General features: G+C 41.7%; 2 protein-coding genes across 5 annotated transcripts in view; one reads left to right on the forward strand and one right to left on the reverse strand.

Annotated features, from left to right (window-relative positions):
• LOC138820849 (centriolin-like) overlaps window positions 1-12,569 on the forward strand; it is an 86,751-nt gene extending 74,182 nt beyond the window's left edge. For all 4 annotated transcript variants that reach the window (XM_070012763.1, XM_070012796.1, XM_070012785.1 and 1 more), the window contains 8 exons: window positions 147-372; window positions 2,311-2,516; window positions 3,449-3,589; window positions 6,384-6,653; window positions 7,111-7,173; window positions 9,627-9,833; window positions 11,198-11,276; window positions 12,169-12,569. In XM_070012763.1, the coding sequence (XP_069868864.1) occupies window positions 147-372; window positions 2,311-2,516; window positions 3,449-3,589; window positions 6,384-6,653; window positions 7,111-7,173; window positions 9,627-9,833; window positions 11,198-11,245 (1,161 nt within the window). In that variant the 3' untranslated portion in view covers window positions 11,246-11,276; window positions 12,169-12,569. The remainder of the gene's footprint in view (window positions 1-146; window positions 373-2,310; window positions 2,517-3,448; window positions 3,590-6,383; window positions 6,654-7,110; window positions 7,174-9,626; window positions 9,834-11,197; window positions 11,277-12,168) is intronic.
• Window positions 12,570-13,921: 1,352 nt separating this feature from the next.
• LOC138820856 (ras-related protein Rab-14) overlaps window positions 13,922-17,873 on the reverse strand; it is a 28,840-nt gene continuing 24,888 nt past the window's right edge. Inside the window, exon 8 of the mRNA XM_070012804.1 lies at window positions 13,922-16,499. Coding sequence (XP_069868905.1) covers window positions 16,322-16,499 — 178 coding nt within the window. The 3' untranslated portion in view covers window positions 13,922-16,321. The remainder of the gene's footprint in view (window positions 16,500-17,873) is intronic.

Consider the following 17,873-nt stretch of genomic DNA (forward strand, 5'->3'; position numbering starts at 1 on the left):
CCACTCCCCTCATACTGGCAAAGTGGCTTTTCTGACACTATGCTGCAGGCTGTTTACTTCTTTCAGTTGAGATGGAATCTATCTTCATGTTCATCTGGAACACCTAGCATTCTTCATTTTGTAACTAACTATTGTTCTCTATTAAGATGTTTCAAACTCTCCAACAAGAGAGAGAAAGTGAAGAAAAAAAAATAGAAGCCAGTAAAGTAACACTGAAGGAGCAGCAGGAGCAGCTGGAAAAGGAGTTAACAGACCAGAAAAATAAACTGGACCAAGTCATCACAGAGATGATGATGGCAGAAGAGCACGGTAGGACACTGCAGGAACAGGAGCGGAGGAATGAGACACTGGAAAAGACGCTCTCCCAGGCCAGTATGTACTCAGAAACAGCACTTCAAAGCAGGGCAGAGTGGGGAGTGCTGTCTGTGCTGACTGATTATAAAGTATAAAGGACACCTAGGCTGGAGCCAGAACTTGGAAAGGAGGCAGAAGCAGCAAATGAGGGGGCAGAGCCCTAGAAGAGATAAGAAGACAGGCTTAGAAGGAAGAGAATTGTAGCTTTATTGAGAAGAGATTGATTCTTGCTAGGCTGACCAGCAAGTTTGTTTTTGTTGTTTGGTTGTTACTATATTGCCTTCTTCAAGAATGTTCTATCTCTGGGTGCAGGTGGCTCATACCTGTAATCCTAACTACTCTGGAGGCTGAGATCTAAGGATTGTGATTGGAAGCCACCCTGGGCAGAAAAGGCCTTGAGATTCTTAGCTCCAGTGAACTAACTCCCCCCCTTCCCCTTGCAAAAAAGCAGGAAGTGGTATTGTGGCCCAAGTGGTAGAGCTGTAGCCTTGAGCAAAAGGAACTTAGGGACAGCATCCAGGCCTTGAGTTCAAGCCCCAGAACCAACACACACACAAAAAAAATTCTCACAGAAGTGGAACATTATGGCAGAGAAGTGCCAGAGGATACTCTAAAGGACAATAGAATAATGACCTGTTTTGCCTCAACTAATCAAGAAAACAATATAAACAATTCTACTTCTATCTACCATTGACATAGCAAATGGTACCAGAATATAGATAGTTGGCTTTGAGTCCATTTGCTCTCTCTTAAATCAAATAAATAAAGTCTAAGACAGGCATGGTAGCGTGTGACTATAGTCCAAGCCTTGGGAAGCTGAGGCAGAAGGGTGACTTAAGCTCAGGTGATTGTACCCAGCCTGGGCAACATAGTAAGACCTCCATTCCAATCAGTCAGTCAATCAATAAAATAAATATAATGTTGATATGAAAAGCTAGGGGCAAATGATCCACCAGTAAACATTATTTCTCTTTCTTAGGCTTCAGGGTTTAATAGCACTGAGAAAGTGTTGTGAACTTGGGTCTGAAAGGCTTAATACTCCTTTTCCTCTAGAAGCCTCTGGGATACCCAGACTGGATCACTTCATAGCAAGAACAGAGCCAAACAAACATTCCAAGTTCTAAAAATGAGAATCTGGGCAGGGTGCTACCTAATAAGTGTGATAAGAAAAACCTTGTAAATGTCACTTTTAGATAGAAGCATTTTTATTAAGTACTCACTATCCCAGGGTCCACATACACAATTCCAAATGAATACCAGGAAATGTGTTCCTCACCTTAAAACGGGGCTCTTTGCCAACATGGAACCAATTCCAAAACCTGTGCTCTTTCCAGTAGGTGTACCATCTCCTATGAGGGAGAAAGTACTGAGGTTATCTCTCAGGAGTTAAGAAACAACATCATTTCCACAGTCTGTTCCATTGTTTCAACACTTCAGGGATTGAATTTATTCCTCTCATTGGTCTTGAAGACTCAAAGGGAAAGTAGTTGCTGTCTATCACTTTGGGAATGGTCCTCCAGGAACCAGTTTCTTCAAGAAGCACCCTTACCAGCCTTTGTAGGAAACATCTGTAATCCTAGCTATTCAGGAAGCAGAAGTTAAAGGATCACAGTTCAAGGCTGGCCCAGGCCAAAAGTTAGCATGACCCTCTTTCTAAAACAAGCCAAGCATAGTATGGTATATGCCTGTAATCTCAGCTGCAGGACTTGGAGATGCAATCATTGTGGTCCAAGGCCAGCCCTAACAAATGCTTGGTATCACATCTGAAAAACAGACACATAGTAAAAAAGACTTGGGGATATGACTCACCACTTTTGGGCCTTTGGAGTGAGTCAGGCAGACATGACACTTGAGACAGTATTAGTGCTAAGTGCCAGAGTACATAGCATGTCACTGTTGGGTAGTCTACACCTGAGGGATGAAGCTGTGACAGACCTAACGTGGTACTGATTTCAGAACGGCAGCTTGCAGAACTGGAGCAGCAGTTAATGGAAAAGTCAAGTGAGCTGCTGGCCCTCCAGAAAGAGACAGACACTATGAGGGCAGACTTCAGCCTCCTGCGGAACCAGTTCTTGACAGAAAGGAAGAAGGCTGAGAAGCAGGTAGCCAGCCTGAAGGAAGCACTTAAGGTCCAGCGGAGCCAGCTAGAGAAAAACCTCCTTGTGAGTATCTGCTGCCCTTGCATTTAAACGTTTAAGGGTTTGGAGGTGTGGCTCGAATGGTAGAATGCCTGTCTAGCAAGTGTAAGGCTCTTAAGTTCAAACCCCAGTACTACCACAAAAAAGTAATTAAAATAGAACTTTTTTTTTTACGTGGGGAAGATAAATTACCCATTAACTGAGCCCCTAACCTGTTGTTGTTACTGGTATACTTAGATTTACTTTGTTCTTGAAGATTTGCTAAGTTGTGCCTGGGCTGGACCTCAGCCTCAGAGCAGCTCTGGCAGATGGCTGGGAGACCATCCAGTGTACAGTATGCTTTCTGCTACAAGCTCTGCTATAGCCATCACTAGGGTGCATGAAAAGGCTTGATAGACAGTTTTATACAGCAGCATCCAGTGCTTGAGTTCTTTTCAGAGAACATCAACTTTAATTAATTTCCACAAGCCAAGAAGCTCAGTCCTCCATGCTTCTATGTCTGAAATAAACTGGGAAAGTGACAATTGTATTATTGAAGAGAATTTATGATGGGAGGCAAGTGAGCACAATGGGCTTCCCAATGCCTGCTATGGGACTAGTGCAGTCCTGTGTGAAAGGAACTTTCATAACATATGCATTTCCTAGAGGTAAACTAGTGACTAGCCACAAGGCTTGTAAAGATGGAGGAAAATGGGTGGCTAAAGTGTCATCCTCCCAGTAATCCCATGGTGATGGGTATTTGATTGTACTGGAAGCTCAGAAAAGGAAGGTGATTCTCCTCAAAGATAATGCCACAGATCTAGGATTCAGACTTTGAGGTAACACCCAAAAGTATCTCAAACATCTCAGGAAAGCTGAGGTGCAGATGGGAAGTAAAGTTACAGAATTGAGTGTGTGAGCCAGCAAGCACACTTCCATATGCTGGACCTCAGAGTCATCTTTTTCTCCTCTTCTAGGAGCAAAAGCAGGAGAAGAGCTGTATGCAGAAGGAAATGGCAACAATTGAACTAGTAGCCCAAGACAACCATGAGCGGGCCAGGCGCCTGATGAAGGAGCTCAACCAGATGCAGCATGAATACCTAGAGCTCAAAAAACAGGTGTGCGCTCAGGAACCCCTGCTGGCCAGCTAGGGACACGGGACTTCAGAAAACATACATTCCTCCAGGGCGTAGGCAGGCTGTAGAGTTAATCTCTCTCTTAAGAGTAACATTTCCACTGGGCACCGGTGGCTCCCACCTGTAATCCTAGCTACTCAGGAGGCTAAGATCTGAGGATCGCAGTTCAAAGCCAGCCCGGGCAGGAAAGTCTGTGAGACTCTTATCAATAAACCACTGGAAAACCGGAAGTGGCGCTGTGGCTCAAGTTGTAGAGCGCTCGCCTTGGTGCAGGGACAGCACCCAAGCCCAGAGTTCAAGCCCCACAACCTACCAAAACAAAAAGAGTAACATTTCTTCATGTAAATTGTGGAAAGCTGATTGTAAGAAAATATTTCAAGCTGAGTCCTTCAGCCTTTAAAATTTAAAAATACCCAAGGAAAAGAAGTATTTGTTTAAAAAAAAAATGCGTTTTAGCCTAGTGCTTGATAGCTCATGCCTATAACCAGCCCAGGCAGAAAAGTCTGTTTGAAACTCTTATCTTCAATTAACCACCAGAAAACCAGAAGTGGCACTGTGGCTCAAAGTGGTAGAGTACTAGCCTTGAGTAGAGTACAGGGACAGCACCTAGGCCCTGAGTTCAAGCCCCATAGCTGACAAAAAAAAAAAAAACAAAAAAAACTTAAAAATTCTCTTTAAGGGCTGGGAAGGTGGCTTAGTGGTAGAGTGCTTGCCTTTCATGCATGAGGCTCTGGGTTCGATTCCTTAGCACCACATAAGCAAAAAGAAAAAAGCCGGAAGTGGCGCTGTGGCTCAAGTGGTAGAGGGCTAGCCTTGAGCTGAAGAGCTGAGGGACAGCGCCCAGACCCAGAGTTCAGGCCCCTTGACCAGACCCAAAAAAAAAAATTTTTTTTAAGAGCTGGATACCAGTGGCTCATGCTTATAATCCTAGCTACTCAGAATACTTAGATCTGAGGATTGCAGTTCAAAGCCAGCCTAGGCAGAAAAGTCTGTGAGATTCTTATCTCCAATAAACTACCCAGAAAAAGCCATAGTGGCACTATGGCTCAAGTAGTAGAGTGCTAGCCTAGATCACAAAGAGGCTCAGGGTCAGCACCCAGGCCCTGAGTTCATAGCCCCCAGACTTGCCAAAAAAAATAAGTTCAATAAGCTCTTATGTCCTTGAAGGGAAAGTAGTGATTCTGTAATATAAAATTTTATTGTATACTAAAGAACTATATTAGATTTTATGCTAGAAGAAAGCCAAACCCCCAGGCAAGTCAAAGTGGTCCAGGAGAAACCTTTGATGTCAGGTAATATATTTGCCAAGTAAAAAGTGTAAGACTGTACAAGTTTACACTGGTGATCTCTAACTCCTTAGCCAGTGTCACCACCTGGGCCATTGCTGGGGAAACTGTTACACCACTTGATCGGCCTTGTTGTACTTTGTTCCTTAGATAACTCTAAGGGGCAAGGCCATTTTCATCTGTGCTGTCAGTGCTCTCATTTTCTCTATCTCTTCCTCTCTCCCTCTCTCTCTCTTTCTCTCTCTGTCTCTCTCTCACACACACACACATATTTTTTAAATGCCTTTTTGAAATTATTGGAAGGCCACAAGTCCTGTTGATTGTACATGCCTCTGAAAACTTGATGAGCATTAGTACTACAGCAGGTACGAGGAGAGCCATACCAAGTAGTCTTGAGTAGTGAACACAGTGTGTAACACTTAGGCAAAGCCTTAGGCTCCCAACCCACCAGATTCTAAGACCCTGTATGCATTCACATTTATAATCCAGATCACTTAGGATTTGTTTCACTAAGGGATGTTTTTCTCATTTAGACTTTTATTATTACTGTTTCCAGTTAGGTACCACTAAAATGCTTCATGTAAATTCCCACTTAGTCCTCATGTCTCAGCAGAAGGTATTACTGAGATCAGAAGGCAGCTAACTTGCCCTTAAGTCATATTAGTAATGTATGCTGGTCCAAGAATGGAATCCACCTCTAACTCCAGAGAGACTGACTTCTGTAGACTAATTGTTTTCAAGAAACATTAAAGGAAAGTTGCTTCAGTCAAAATGCTGATGAAATTATTACTTGGTGGTTTGTAGATAGTTGAGTGTCTTAAAAAGTATAACTTTTTAACAGTTTGAATAATCTTGGTACAGAGGCCAGTATATCCATTCCAAGTTGAAAATATCATATGTTGAAAACATATTTAATGTCTGAGAAGGTAGCTCAGTGGTAAAGTGCTTGCCTTGCATGCATGAGGCCCTGGGTTCGATTCCTCAGCACCACATAAGCAGAAAAGGCTGGAAGTGGGACTGAGGCTCAAGTGGTAGAGTGCTAGCCTTGAGTTGAAGAGCTGAGGGACAGTGCCCAGGCCCAGAATTCAGGCCCCATGACTGGACCCAAAAAACAAAACAAAACAAAAACAAAAAAAAAGAAAACAGATTTAATATATCTTACCTACCATACATCATAACACAGTACAATGTGGAGGATTGATTGTTTACCCTCATGACAGAGTAGCTGAAGTTGTGGCTTGCTGACAGAACCCAACATCAAGAGAGAATAGGCATATTACTAACCCGGGAAAAGATTAAAATACAAAAGTATCTTTTCTACTGGATGTATATTGCTTTTACCTACCATAATAAAGTCAAAAATCACAAGCTGAACCATAAGTGAGGGGGACTGTCTGTAGATGCTAAGTATAGATCTTTAAATACAAGAAGTAATTCTAAGTAAGTTCCAAACCTTACCCAATGATATTTGACTCTAACTCACTGTTTAGATAGCAAACCAAAAAGATTTGGAGAGGAGACAAATGGAAATCAGTGATGCAATGAGAACACTAAAGTCTGAAGTTAAAGATGAAATAAGAGCCAGCCTGAAGAATCTCAACCAGTTTCTTCCAGCAGAACTACCAGCAGATCTAGCCGATATTTTGGAGAGAAATGAACACTTACAGGGAGAGTGGGAAAGTTTGAAAGAAAACGTACCATTCTCCATGAATGAGAGACCTTTTGAAGACAGGCTGAACTTTTCTCAAGTTCACGTAATGGTAAGGTTTAGTTTACTTTGCTATCCCTGGACCAGGAGAGTTTGGTCCCCAACTCTCCAGTTAAGCTAAAAACAGATTTGGGAGCAGAGCACTGGTGACTCTCACCTGTAATCTTATCCAGTTGGGAGGCTAAGATTGTTGGGATGGTAGTTCAAAGCCATCTGGGCAGAGAAGTTGACAAGACCCCTTTTCTCAATGACGAGCCAGATGCCAGGGCTTGCACTTGTTATCCCAGACTCCAAAAAATGCCTGGCCATGGGAGGGTCCATGCAGCCAAGTGGAAACTGAAAACACCCTGCAGAATCCAGGGCTGGGGCTTGGGATTAGAACACCTGCCTGGCTGTCGTGAGAGCTGAAGCTCAAACTCAGCACTGCAACAATGAAAGGAGGGAGGAGATTTGGGGTACAGGAGCAAGAGGTGACTTTTTGATGTTTTTCTCTTTTCCTCCTGAAAAAGGATGAGCACTGGCGTGGTGAAGCACTCCGAGAGAGACTCCGTCACCATGAAGACCGACTCAAGGTTGCCCTTTAAAAAACATATATAAGATCTTTGGCACTTTGGGAGCTGGGGGAAATTCTCATATCCACTCTCTTGCAGCACTGTGCAACTGTACAGACCACACAGAAGCAGCATTGAAAGTTGACATCACAGTTAGTAAAAAAAAAAAAAAAAAAACATTTGGTATTAAATCTGTGTTCTTCAGTATGCTGCTTTGCCTTAGCTAGAGCCAAGTATCTAGGATAAGAAATACAGTACATAGGGCTGGGAAGGTGGCTCACTGTTGGAGCACTTGCCTTGCATGCCTGAGGCCCTGGGTTCGATTCCTCAGCACCACATAAGCAAACAGAAAAAAGCCAGAAGTGGCGCTGTGGCTCAAGTGGTAGAGCGCTAGCCTTGAGCTGAAGAGCTGAGGGACAGTGCCCAGGCCCAGAGTACAGGCCCCAGGACCGGACCCAAAAAAAAAAAAAAAAAAAAGAAATACAGATACAATCTTAAACTGTGCAGACATCATGAACCAGTGCTGGGGAAAAGACTGGGAATAGTAGAAACATACATAAGTCTGAGTGGCAGATAGGATAGTTTGACTCAGAACACACCAAGTTTTGAAGGTCCTGTGAGATACCCAGATATGGCTGTTAGTTGCAAAATATGAGTGTGATTTGGTGGTCAGTGTTAATCTCGGGATTTCAGAGTTAAAGCCATAGATGATGAGGCACACCTACAATCCCAGCACTCAAAAGACCAAGGCAGAGGATTGTGAGTTCAAAGCCAGCCAGTACCATGGGCCAGAAACCCTGTATCAGAAAGCAAAACAGGGGCTGGGACCAGGTGGCTCAGTGGTAGAGCACTTGCCTTGCATGCCTGAGGCCCTGGGTTCCATTCCTCAGCACCACACAAGCAAAAAGAAAAAAAAGCCGGAAGTGGCCCTATGGCTCAAGAATTAGAGGTTGAGAGTATATATGGAGTCAAAAGAAGAGAGTGAAGCAGAATGAGAAAAGAAAGGACCATCTTTGGGGACTGGTGACCTCCACAGATAGCAGAGGGAGCAGTGCTGACTAGAGCCCTCTGACATCCAGTGAAACTGCAGCTACATATGGCTACTCTATAATCAGCTGTGTGGTAAAGCCAAGTTAAAGATTCAGCGCCTGCAGGGTGTCAGTGGCCCACCCCTGTAATCCTAGCTACTCAGGAGGCTGAAATCTGAGGATTGCAGTTCAAAGCTAGCAAACTACCAAAAAACTGGGTACTGTGGCTCAAAGTGGTAGACCACTAGTCTTGAACAAAAACAAGCTTAGGGACAGCATCCAGATCCTGAGTTCAAACTCCAGGACCAGCACGCACACACACAAATTCAGCTTCTAAGTTGTCTCATTAAAAAAAAATTTATTGTTATTGTAAAGGTGATGTACAGAGTAGTTACATTTACAAAAGAGCACATTTCTTTTTAGACAATATCACCCCTTCCCTTAACCTCTCTGCTTTTCCCTCCCGTTCCCACCCACAAGTTGTATAGTTCATTTTCAACAGTGTCCAGTGAGTGCCGTTACTGCGTTTGTTCACCCTTTTGTCTCTTCATTTCTGTGCCAACCTTAATACTTCCGAAGACATATAAATATAACAAAAAGGAAAGACAAAAACAGCAAAAATAGAAAAAAACTCATTTTCATATCCTGGAATTCATTTTGTTAAATATTATTTTGTATGATCAGATGCACATAGGCATTGTGCCTTTCTGTTCCTAAGAGTATCTTTTGATCTCAACATGTATAAATGCCTAGAGACTTGTATGACTTATGTCCCAATGTATTTTAGATCTCGCTTACACATGTGAGAGAAAACATGCCCTGTCTGTCTGAGTTTGGCTTACCTCACTTAACCTGCTTTGTTCTAGGTCCATCCATTTTCCTGCACATGACATAATGTTATGCTTTCTAATGGCTGTGTAAAATTCTATTGTGTATAGGTACCACATTTTCCAGATCCACTCATTCGTTGTCTGAGTTGCCCCATTTCATCTGTTGTATATATGTTTAGACGCCGCTGTATCAAGTAGAGAACATTCCCTTCCTCGCAGAAAGTTCTTGTGGACTGCACTGCCACAGGCTTTGAGAGAACAGATTTAAATTCTTGGTAGATGAAGAAAGAGATGAGGTGACAATTTACAATGGAGGCAGAGGGCTCAGAGATACTAAGCATTATTGCAGGACAGAGTCTCAGTACTGCAAAAGGAAAAAAATCCCGGCTGAGTAAAAGGCCAGGTTAATGGCAATGCAGATATTAATTAATGGGCATTATGCACACACATGGATGATATTTAGTACCTCCTTCAACTTCTAAAGGATTTGTGCAGCTGCAAGCAGCCACTGGTACTATACAACAGACTATCAGATGTTAAGTATGTGGAAGCTGAGTCATAGCTTTGGTACATTTCCTCTGTATAAAACTCTAAATGTTACTGTAACACTTTTCAGGCCCAGCTACGACACTGTATGTCTAAGCAAGCAGAAGTACTGATCAAAGGGAAGCGGCAGACAGAAGGCACTTTACACAGTTTGAGGAGACAAGTCGATGCTTTAGGGGAACTGGTGACCAGCACCTCCGTGGATTCAACATCATCACCTGGTGTGTCCCCGGTGGAGTCTTCCCTTGTGGTGGACACACAGCCTGGACAGAATCAGGTAAGAGGAAGTCCTAAAGGGTTGAGAATGTCACACGGAAGTGCATGAAAGCTTCGGAGAACATGATCCAGGGAAGAGCCGGCATCTAAATGCCATCTCATCTTTGGAAAACTTGTTTGGGGGATTGCTGAGAAAATTCAAATCTCCTAACATATAGAAAAAGGGGATAAGCTGATAGCTTTAGGAAATAGACTAGAGCTAGAGTTAGGGTGATGTCGTCAGTCATACTCTTCAGGCCCTCCACTTGTATCCCCTTTTCCCCTACCTGGTCAGAATAAAGAACTTAGACCTATGAAGCGAGTACTGTGCTCTAGTTCACTTGTGTGGGATCCCTGTGTCTTGGGGAAAAATGACTGCAGATGCCTATTTGCAATGAAATTTGAATGTAGACCTCTTAACCCGGAGTCTGTATAAAAGTTCAGTAATCAGGCTGGGAAGGTGGCTCAGTGGTAGAGCGCTTGTCTTGCATGCATGAGGCCCTGGATTCGATTCCTCAGCACCACATAAGCAAAAAAAAAAAAAAAAAAGCCAGAAGTGGTGCTGTGGCTCAAATGGTAGAGCACTAGCCTTGAGCTGAAGAGCTGAGGGACAGTGCCTAGGCCCAGAGTTTAGGCCCACGACTGGACCCCCCCAAAAAAAAAACGTTCAGTAATCATTTGGGAGGGAACATTACATAGATTCATAAAACTAACCATATTACTACTGACAGAAGAGCTTTCTATTTTTTTAAGTGTCTATGTACCTACTAAACACTTTATATATAATAGCCCATTTAATCTTTACATCTGAGAGATAGAAATTATCCATTTATGTAGGTAAAGAAACTATTAAAAGATAAAAATGACTTGGGTGTTAGATGTAGCAAAGGACAAAATCAGGATTTAGGGACTAACCCACCTTTACCATAGAGCAGTGTGATTGTTGAAAACCACAAGGAATGTTCAAAGGTAGGTGCCCATTAATATGCCCAAATGGGGGAAAGCTATGTAGGACATGTAATTGGGAGCATAGTTTAATTTGAATATGATTACCATAACTGCTGTGGTGGGGACCAAAGTCAAATTTAAGGCTCAAAACATCATGACCCCACAGAGAAGAAGTTAAAGAGGCACTGGGCACTAGGGATGTGGGTGGGCTTCCGTGATTGAGAGCACAGGAGATTTAGGAATCAGATTATTCAGCCCAAGATAGCAGCTGGCAAGGTTCAGGCACACACCAAAGACAGGAAGTTAAGACACTGGAGGCCCAAGAGAAAGGGTGTTAGAATTGTTTAAAGGTTAGGCTATGCAGGCTAAAGCTCCAAACTAGGTTCAAACTGGAGTGGTGGAGTGGTTTCTGGGCCTAATGTTTATTTCCCTTTTCAGATCTCCTTCCAGGTTGTACAAGGTTCATCAGAACGAGCCAGTTACTGACACGGAGGCCATTATCTGCTTCCTCACAAGGGTATGTTACAGAGACCTTGCAGCTAGCACTTTCAATCAGTAAATCATGTTATTCTAGCAGTCTTGAATTCAGGGCTTCATAATCTCACTAGGCTTTTTTGTTGTTGGTCGTAGGGCTTGAACTCAGGGCCTGGGCGCTGTCCTTGAGCTTTTGTGCTCAAGACTGACACTACCACTTTGAGACACAGCTCTACTTCCGATTTTCTGGTGGTAAATTGGATATGAGAGTGGACTTTCTTGCCCTGGCTGGCTTTACACCAGTATCCTTCTCAGACTCCTGAGTAGCTAAGATAATAGGCATGAGCCACTTGGAGATTTTTAACTGGTTAACTGGAGATAAATCTCATGGATTTATTTATCTAGCTAGCTTTGAACCAAGAGCTCCAGATCTTAGCTGAGTAGCTACGATTATAGTCATGAACCACTGACACCAGGCCTAACTTTTTCTCATAGATTTTGTAGGGGTTAATTAATCTTAAGCGTTAAGGCTGGGGGCTGTAGCTCAATAGTAAGGTGCTTGCCTAACATGAACGAGGCCCTGAGTTCAGTGCCTCTCCTGAAAGACAAAATCCCAGAGGTACTCATATGTACTATTTTGCCCTATCAGCCAATAAATACCCTTACTTCCATTTAAGGTTAATTTCCATGTTTTCAAGATGTTTTATTTTTGCAAATCGTGGGGCCTGAGCTCTGGGCCTGGGCTCTGTCCCTCAGCTCTTCAGCTCAAGGCTAGCACTCCATCACTTGAGCCACAACACCACTTCCAGCTTTTTCTGCTTATGTGGTGCTGAGGAATTGAACCCATTTTCATGCATGCGAGGCAAGCACTTTACCACTGAGCCACCTTCCTAGCCCCGGTTTCAAGAATGTAATTCTATTTTGTCTTCCTGTAGGAGTGCTCAAACAAGATGACAGACTGCTTTGCATCAATATCTGAGGAAATATCTTTTCCACTACCTCAACTTCCTAATCGGAATGCCATTTGGTTTCTATCTAGATTGAATGCTGAAACTCCACTGTAATTTACCATGCTTGTACCAGTAATGCCAAGGCATAAGTCACTTGTACACATGGGAATAACTGTACATTTTAAACTGGGGTTCCAGTTTGCTGACTTTTTAAAATCTTGAACTGTATTTTTATAAAGCCAATGGATTTTACTGCATTATTTGAATTCATCCACTGGTAAATGTAGTTTAAAAGAATGTACTTAATGCCTCTTCATTTATATAGTATTTTTTGATTCTGCTTAAATTCTATTTTTATATGAAAATAAAAGTCAACTTGGCTCTGTCATCTGACTTTACATTTCATAGATTCTGGGCAAAGCTATCAAGTTGGTACCTTAATTCCAAGAAAACAATAATATTCCAGATGGTTTCCATGCTTTACTTAGAGGCTAAAGTCATACTCAACATTTCTGAATCAAATATTTTAAAACCATTAACTTCATTTCAAATACTTTTATCTCAAGTCTTTTATGGAAAATTAGAAAAACTGTACTTCGGAGACTCAGTGCTAAGTTCACATTATATATTCAGACTTAAAATACTTGAACTCCTAAAACAGCTCAACTCCTTGATCAACACACCTAAGACCAATAGAATCAGTCACCTTGCAACAGACATTCCTAAGAACCATCTAAGCCACAAGACAGCTCTGGAGCCATAACCAGCAATGTATCATGTCAGCACTGTACCTCACCACTGAGTAGTTACTTAAGATTCCTGAAATACTGCTTGGCTACCACTGTACAATTAAGATACAAGATACATATAAGACAACAAATGGAAATGACATACAATTTACTGACACACTAGTCTAGAAAACTTTCCAGACAAAATTGGCTTTTATATTCATATTCTTTCACTTTCTTGGTTCAGGAAAATGCTTAAAAGCTTGTTCTATTAAGTTATTGATAAGACTCCTCCATAAAACTCACACATGGACAGGAATAGAAGGTATTTGGTCTTCTGTTTAAGGTATGTAAACTGAACCATTCAGTTTCTGATTGCTTTTTGTTGTTGTTTGCCAGTTGTGGGGCTTAAACTCACGGCCTGAGCACTGTCTCTTCAGCTCAAGGTGAACACTTTGACTTGAGCACAGCACCACTTCCAGTTTTCAGTGATTAACTAGAGATAAAAATCCCATGGACTGTCCTGCCTGGGCTGGCTTTGAACTGTGATCCTCAGATCTCAGGCTCCTGAGTAGGTAGCTAGGATTACAGGCATAAGCTGGCTCTGCCTTCATACTTTAAGTCACATTTTTTAATTATATGGACAAAAAGGCTTGCAGAAACCAAAGTGAGGTAATGAATATATGAAGACAAACAGCTTGGTTTCTAAAGATATCTTTCATGTTTCAAAGAAATATTTCCAAAGAAATTTACCTCTAGGATGTGTACACCACCGTCATTCCCTACCCCCACATCACAATCACTAGACCACTTTATTGCTGATGAAAACACTCATGGAATGTCACACAAATAGTTCTAAGCACCAGTCACAACCAGAGGGCAATGAGTAACCCAGAACATCAGGTGACCTGAACAAACAGTAAAAACTGATGGTTTAAAAATTAAATGACTTTCTCTCCAGTACTGCCCAGTGTCTGGCACACATATTACAATATGACAATTTGCTCCTCTATTTTTAAGCACCCAAGTTTATTATAGAGGATTACACATGCAAGTAATAGAATTTGGCCCCAAGTACAGTCAGGGTGAACACTATTAGCCAACAAATGTGCTGGCCTTGGACTAAAAGATGACTGAAAACATTGCAAAGGGGATGCAAATACAAGAATAAAACTAGTTCAGTTAGTGATGTGGTTGCATATGCTACAGTAGACTTCTCTTTATACAACAAATAAGCACAGCTCTGCAATAAAAACTGACAGTGTACACCAAGAGTTCACCTGAAGAAAACAGGCTCTACTATAGTTCAGAAAAAAATGCGACCAATTTTAATCTAGATACAGGTACTTTATTTACAAATATTTAGATTAATAGCATTTTGTTACATCAAATGAAGAATACAGCAGTCTGAATAAATCCTTCTGTCACAAAAAACAATTAAGACCCATTGTAACTAACTTTGGGAATCGGTATTGCACCTAAACAAGCCTCAGTCTTTAGTTTGTATATCCCAATCCGTGGTTTGTTTGCTTTGTTTTTGTAAATATATACACACCAGCAGGTCATGGTCCCAGGGTGAATCCCTTGTGATGCAACAGCGTAAGCAAAATGGATCACTGCAGGTCCTGAACAGAATAAACCAATCAATCTACTCCAGGAATCTTGTTTTTTTGAAAAGTTCAATGGAGACAAAAAAAAAAAAAAAGATGAATCCACAAATAAACCCAATCCTATTTTCTGCACATTCCAGTTTGGGCTTTTATTTAACATGGACTATACAATACTCTGGAACTGCCACTGTTTATAACCCAGAAAGATGTAACTTCACGTTTTACTGTCTGTAAAGAGGGATTTAAAATGTGTATTTTAAACAGCAGTTCAGTCAAGTGCATTTTATATAATCAGTTCACGCTTACCTATCCTACACTTCAAATAACTTGTCAATTCCCAGCCACCAAACCATAAAAACTAGAAATTACTTAACAGAAGTGAAGAACTTAGTAGAACTTAAGTTTGCTGTCTAAAATAGTAAGATTGTTTCACTTACAAGGTGTTCCTTCAGCAGCCAAATCACTTGGCAAAGGTGGTTACTTGTACTTACTTTGTAACAGCACAAACACTGAACCACCTTTAGAAACACTTTTCCCTTTTACAAAACAACTCCAACATGACGTTAAATAGCCCCATACTATAAACACAAGGGATAATCTCCAATTATTTCATTGTAGTGTTAAAAATGCACAATTAAAAATCCCATAACAGCAGACCTGTGGTTCTGACCATCTGGTTCAGAATCTGACCATTCCAAGAAGATAAAGGTATAAAAGCTTAAAATGTGCAATAATAAACCCAGCCTTTTTTCTTTTCTATACAGTAAGGCAAGAATGCAGCCTGTAATGTAAAACGTTTACAAAAAGAGAAAAGCAGGTTAGCACATTGTTGATTGCACAAGAACAATTAAAATCAGCAGGTGAGCCACAGTGCAAAGATGGAATAGAATCTGCTAGTGTTAATCCGCTGATGCTAGGAGCTTTCTCCAGCATGTCCCCAAACACTGCCAGCACCAAGGAGCGGAGCCAGTACTACTTGTGAACGTCTTGTGTGAAATGGAAGGGAGTACATGGTCACATATAGGTCATACTGTACAAACTGGTATTTTATACTGTTCCAATGCCAGTAATCAATTTATTTTCTTCATTAAAATAATATACACAGAATGTAGTTAGTTCGGTTCCTTCAAATTTTATACATATTTACTTTCTGTTAAAGAGAGAAGGACAAAATGGTGTGGAAAAAAAAGATAAAGCTATTAAGCACAAGAGAAAAGATAAGTATTTTTCCTGTGCAAGGCCAAGACAGAAGCAAACCTCATCGAGAAAAATGCTGCCCCGACAGTAGGGATTTGATCCAACAAAAACAAAACCAAAGCAGTTATAGAACCCCTTCTCTACCACCGGAAGTCGTTTCTTAGCAATGAACTATTGGTTACAACAGCCATACTTGAACAGTTAAGTTAAAGACAGGAGAAAGGCTGAAGATATCAAATTAAACCATACAGTGAGACAAAGCCTTGCCAAAAAGGGAGGGTAAAAATCATCAAGTCCAGCATCAGTGCTCAGTTTAAATCATAGATTGGTGACATATACCTATCACGAGGACGATTGAGGGGGGAAAAAAAAGTCTAGATTTACCATGCAGGAGAGATTTATTACTCTACTTGCCTTTGATAACCTGATTACATCTAGTTGTTTAGCAGTTTAGTATTGTGTTAAACTGTTTTTTACAATAGAGTTGTTTTTTCTTTTTTAATTAAACCCAGTAAGATGTACAGAAGACAACAGGCAGTAAAAAGTACTGCTTCCAACAGACAGAGGTGAAAGGTCAAATGAGGGGCCATGGCAAAGAGGTCACTAGCAGCCACAGCCTTCTCTCTGGGGTTGGGGTTCACTGGTTAGCCGTCCTCCCTGCGGGGCTGAGGGTTTATGTTGTACACCAGACTCGGCAGCATTCAGATCCAGGCTCCCATCCTGAATGTTCTGATAGATTTTCTTGGCAGCCTCAAGGAAAGCATCTTCTACATTCTCTCCCCTAAGAAGCAATGGACAATTTTATTCCAGGACCACAGATTTCTACAAACATAAGACAATATACACTGACCTTTTGTTAACCTCTAGTCAAATGTCATGATGTCTTCAACTTAGCCACTGTCATCTAGTAAGAGGTTATCAAAACACTGGCTAAGCGAATAACATGGAAATGTTTCCTGCGAAAGCATAGCAGTACTAAACACCCTACTTGTTCTAATCACTAAAATGCTACATGTTAACACATACATAATTTGGCAGTTTCTGTGACAGGTAGGTTCTCCAAACATGTGGAACAGGACTCTGGGATTTGTATCACTTGGAAACCACATGTAAACTGTGCTGCTTCTATAATGTGGCATGACACAGTCATCACCCTTCAGTTCAGTTCTACTGAGACTAACAGCAAAGCTAAGACTTCACAGAAACAGGTTAGCACTCCTTGCCACTGCAAGGGTAACAATAAATGATAGGCTGGCTTGGGACCAGGAGTGAGAGAGTGCAATAATGGACTTGGAAACACCACTAAAAAATACTAATTATGTTTCTAATTAGACACTATTTCTAAGTTATGCTTTTTGGTTTTTTCTTTTTTTTTTTGGGGGGGGGGTCCGGTCATGGGGCCTGAACTCTGGGCCTGAGCGCTGTCCCTCAGCTCTTCAGCTCAAGGCTAGTACTCTACCAATTGAGCCACAGCACCACTTCCGGCTTTTTTCTTTTTGCTTATGTGGTGCTGAGGAATCAAACCCAGGGCCTCATGCATGCAAGGCAAGCGCTCTACCACTGAGCCACCTTCCCAGCCCCTTTTGGTTTTTTCTTAATATCAGTCCTGGGGCTTGAACTCAAGGCCTATGCACTGCCCTGAGCTTTTTCACTAAAGGCTAGTTAGTGCTCTACCATTTGAGCCACAGATCCACTTCTGGCTGTTTGGTGGTTAACTGGAGATAAACAGTCTCAGGTTTGCGATCCTCAAATCTTAGCCTCCTGAGTAACAATGATTACAGATATGATCTGTTGATGCCTAGTGTAAGTTATGCTTTTTAAGGTGATACCAAATATTATTATTATATGAACGGGCTGGCCAAACGACAGTTGGTCTTAGATGCCAAATTCAACTACAGTTACAAAAGTGAAACATTTTTAAAACAATTTTATTAACCTGAGTTACCAACAGATGTAATCAATGTATAATTTTTTTTTTTGGGGGGGGGGTTGGTTGTGGGGCTTGAACTTTGAGCTTGGGCGCTGTCCCTCAGCTCTTCAGCTCAAGGCAAACGCTCTACTGCTTAAGCCACAGTGCCACTTCTCGTTTTCTAGTGGTTTACTGGAGATAAGAGTCTCAGGGACTTTCCTGCCTGGGCTGACTTTGAATCATGAT

Source organism: Dipodomys merriami, unplaced genomic scaffold, assembly GCF_024711535.1.
Source record: "Dipodomys merriami isolate MVZ:Mamm:240054 unplaced genomic scaffold, mDipMer1.0.p SCAF_11, whole genome shotgun sequence".
NCBI lineage: Eukaryota > Metazoa > Chordata > Mammalia > Rodentia > Heteromyidae > Dipodomys > Dipodomys merriami.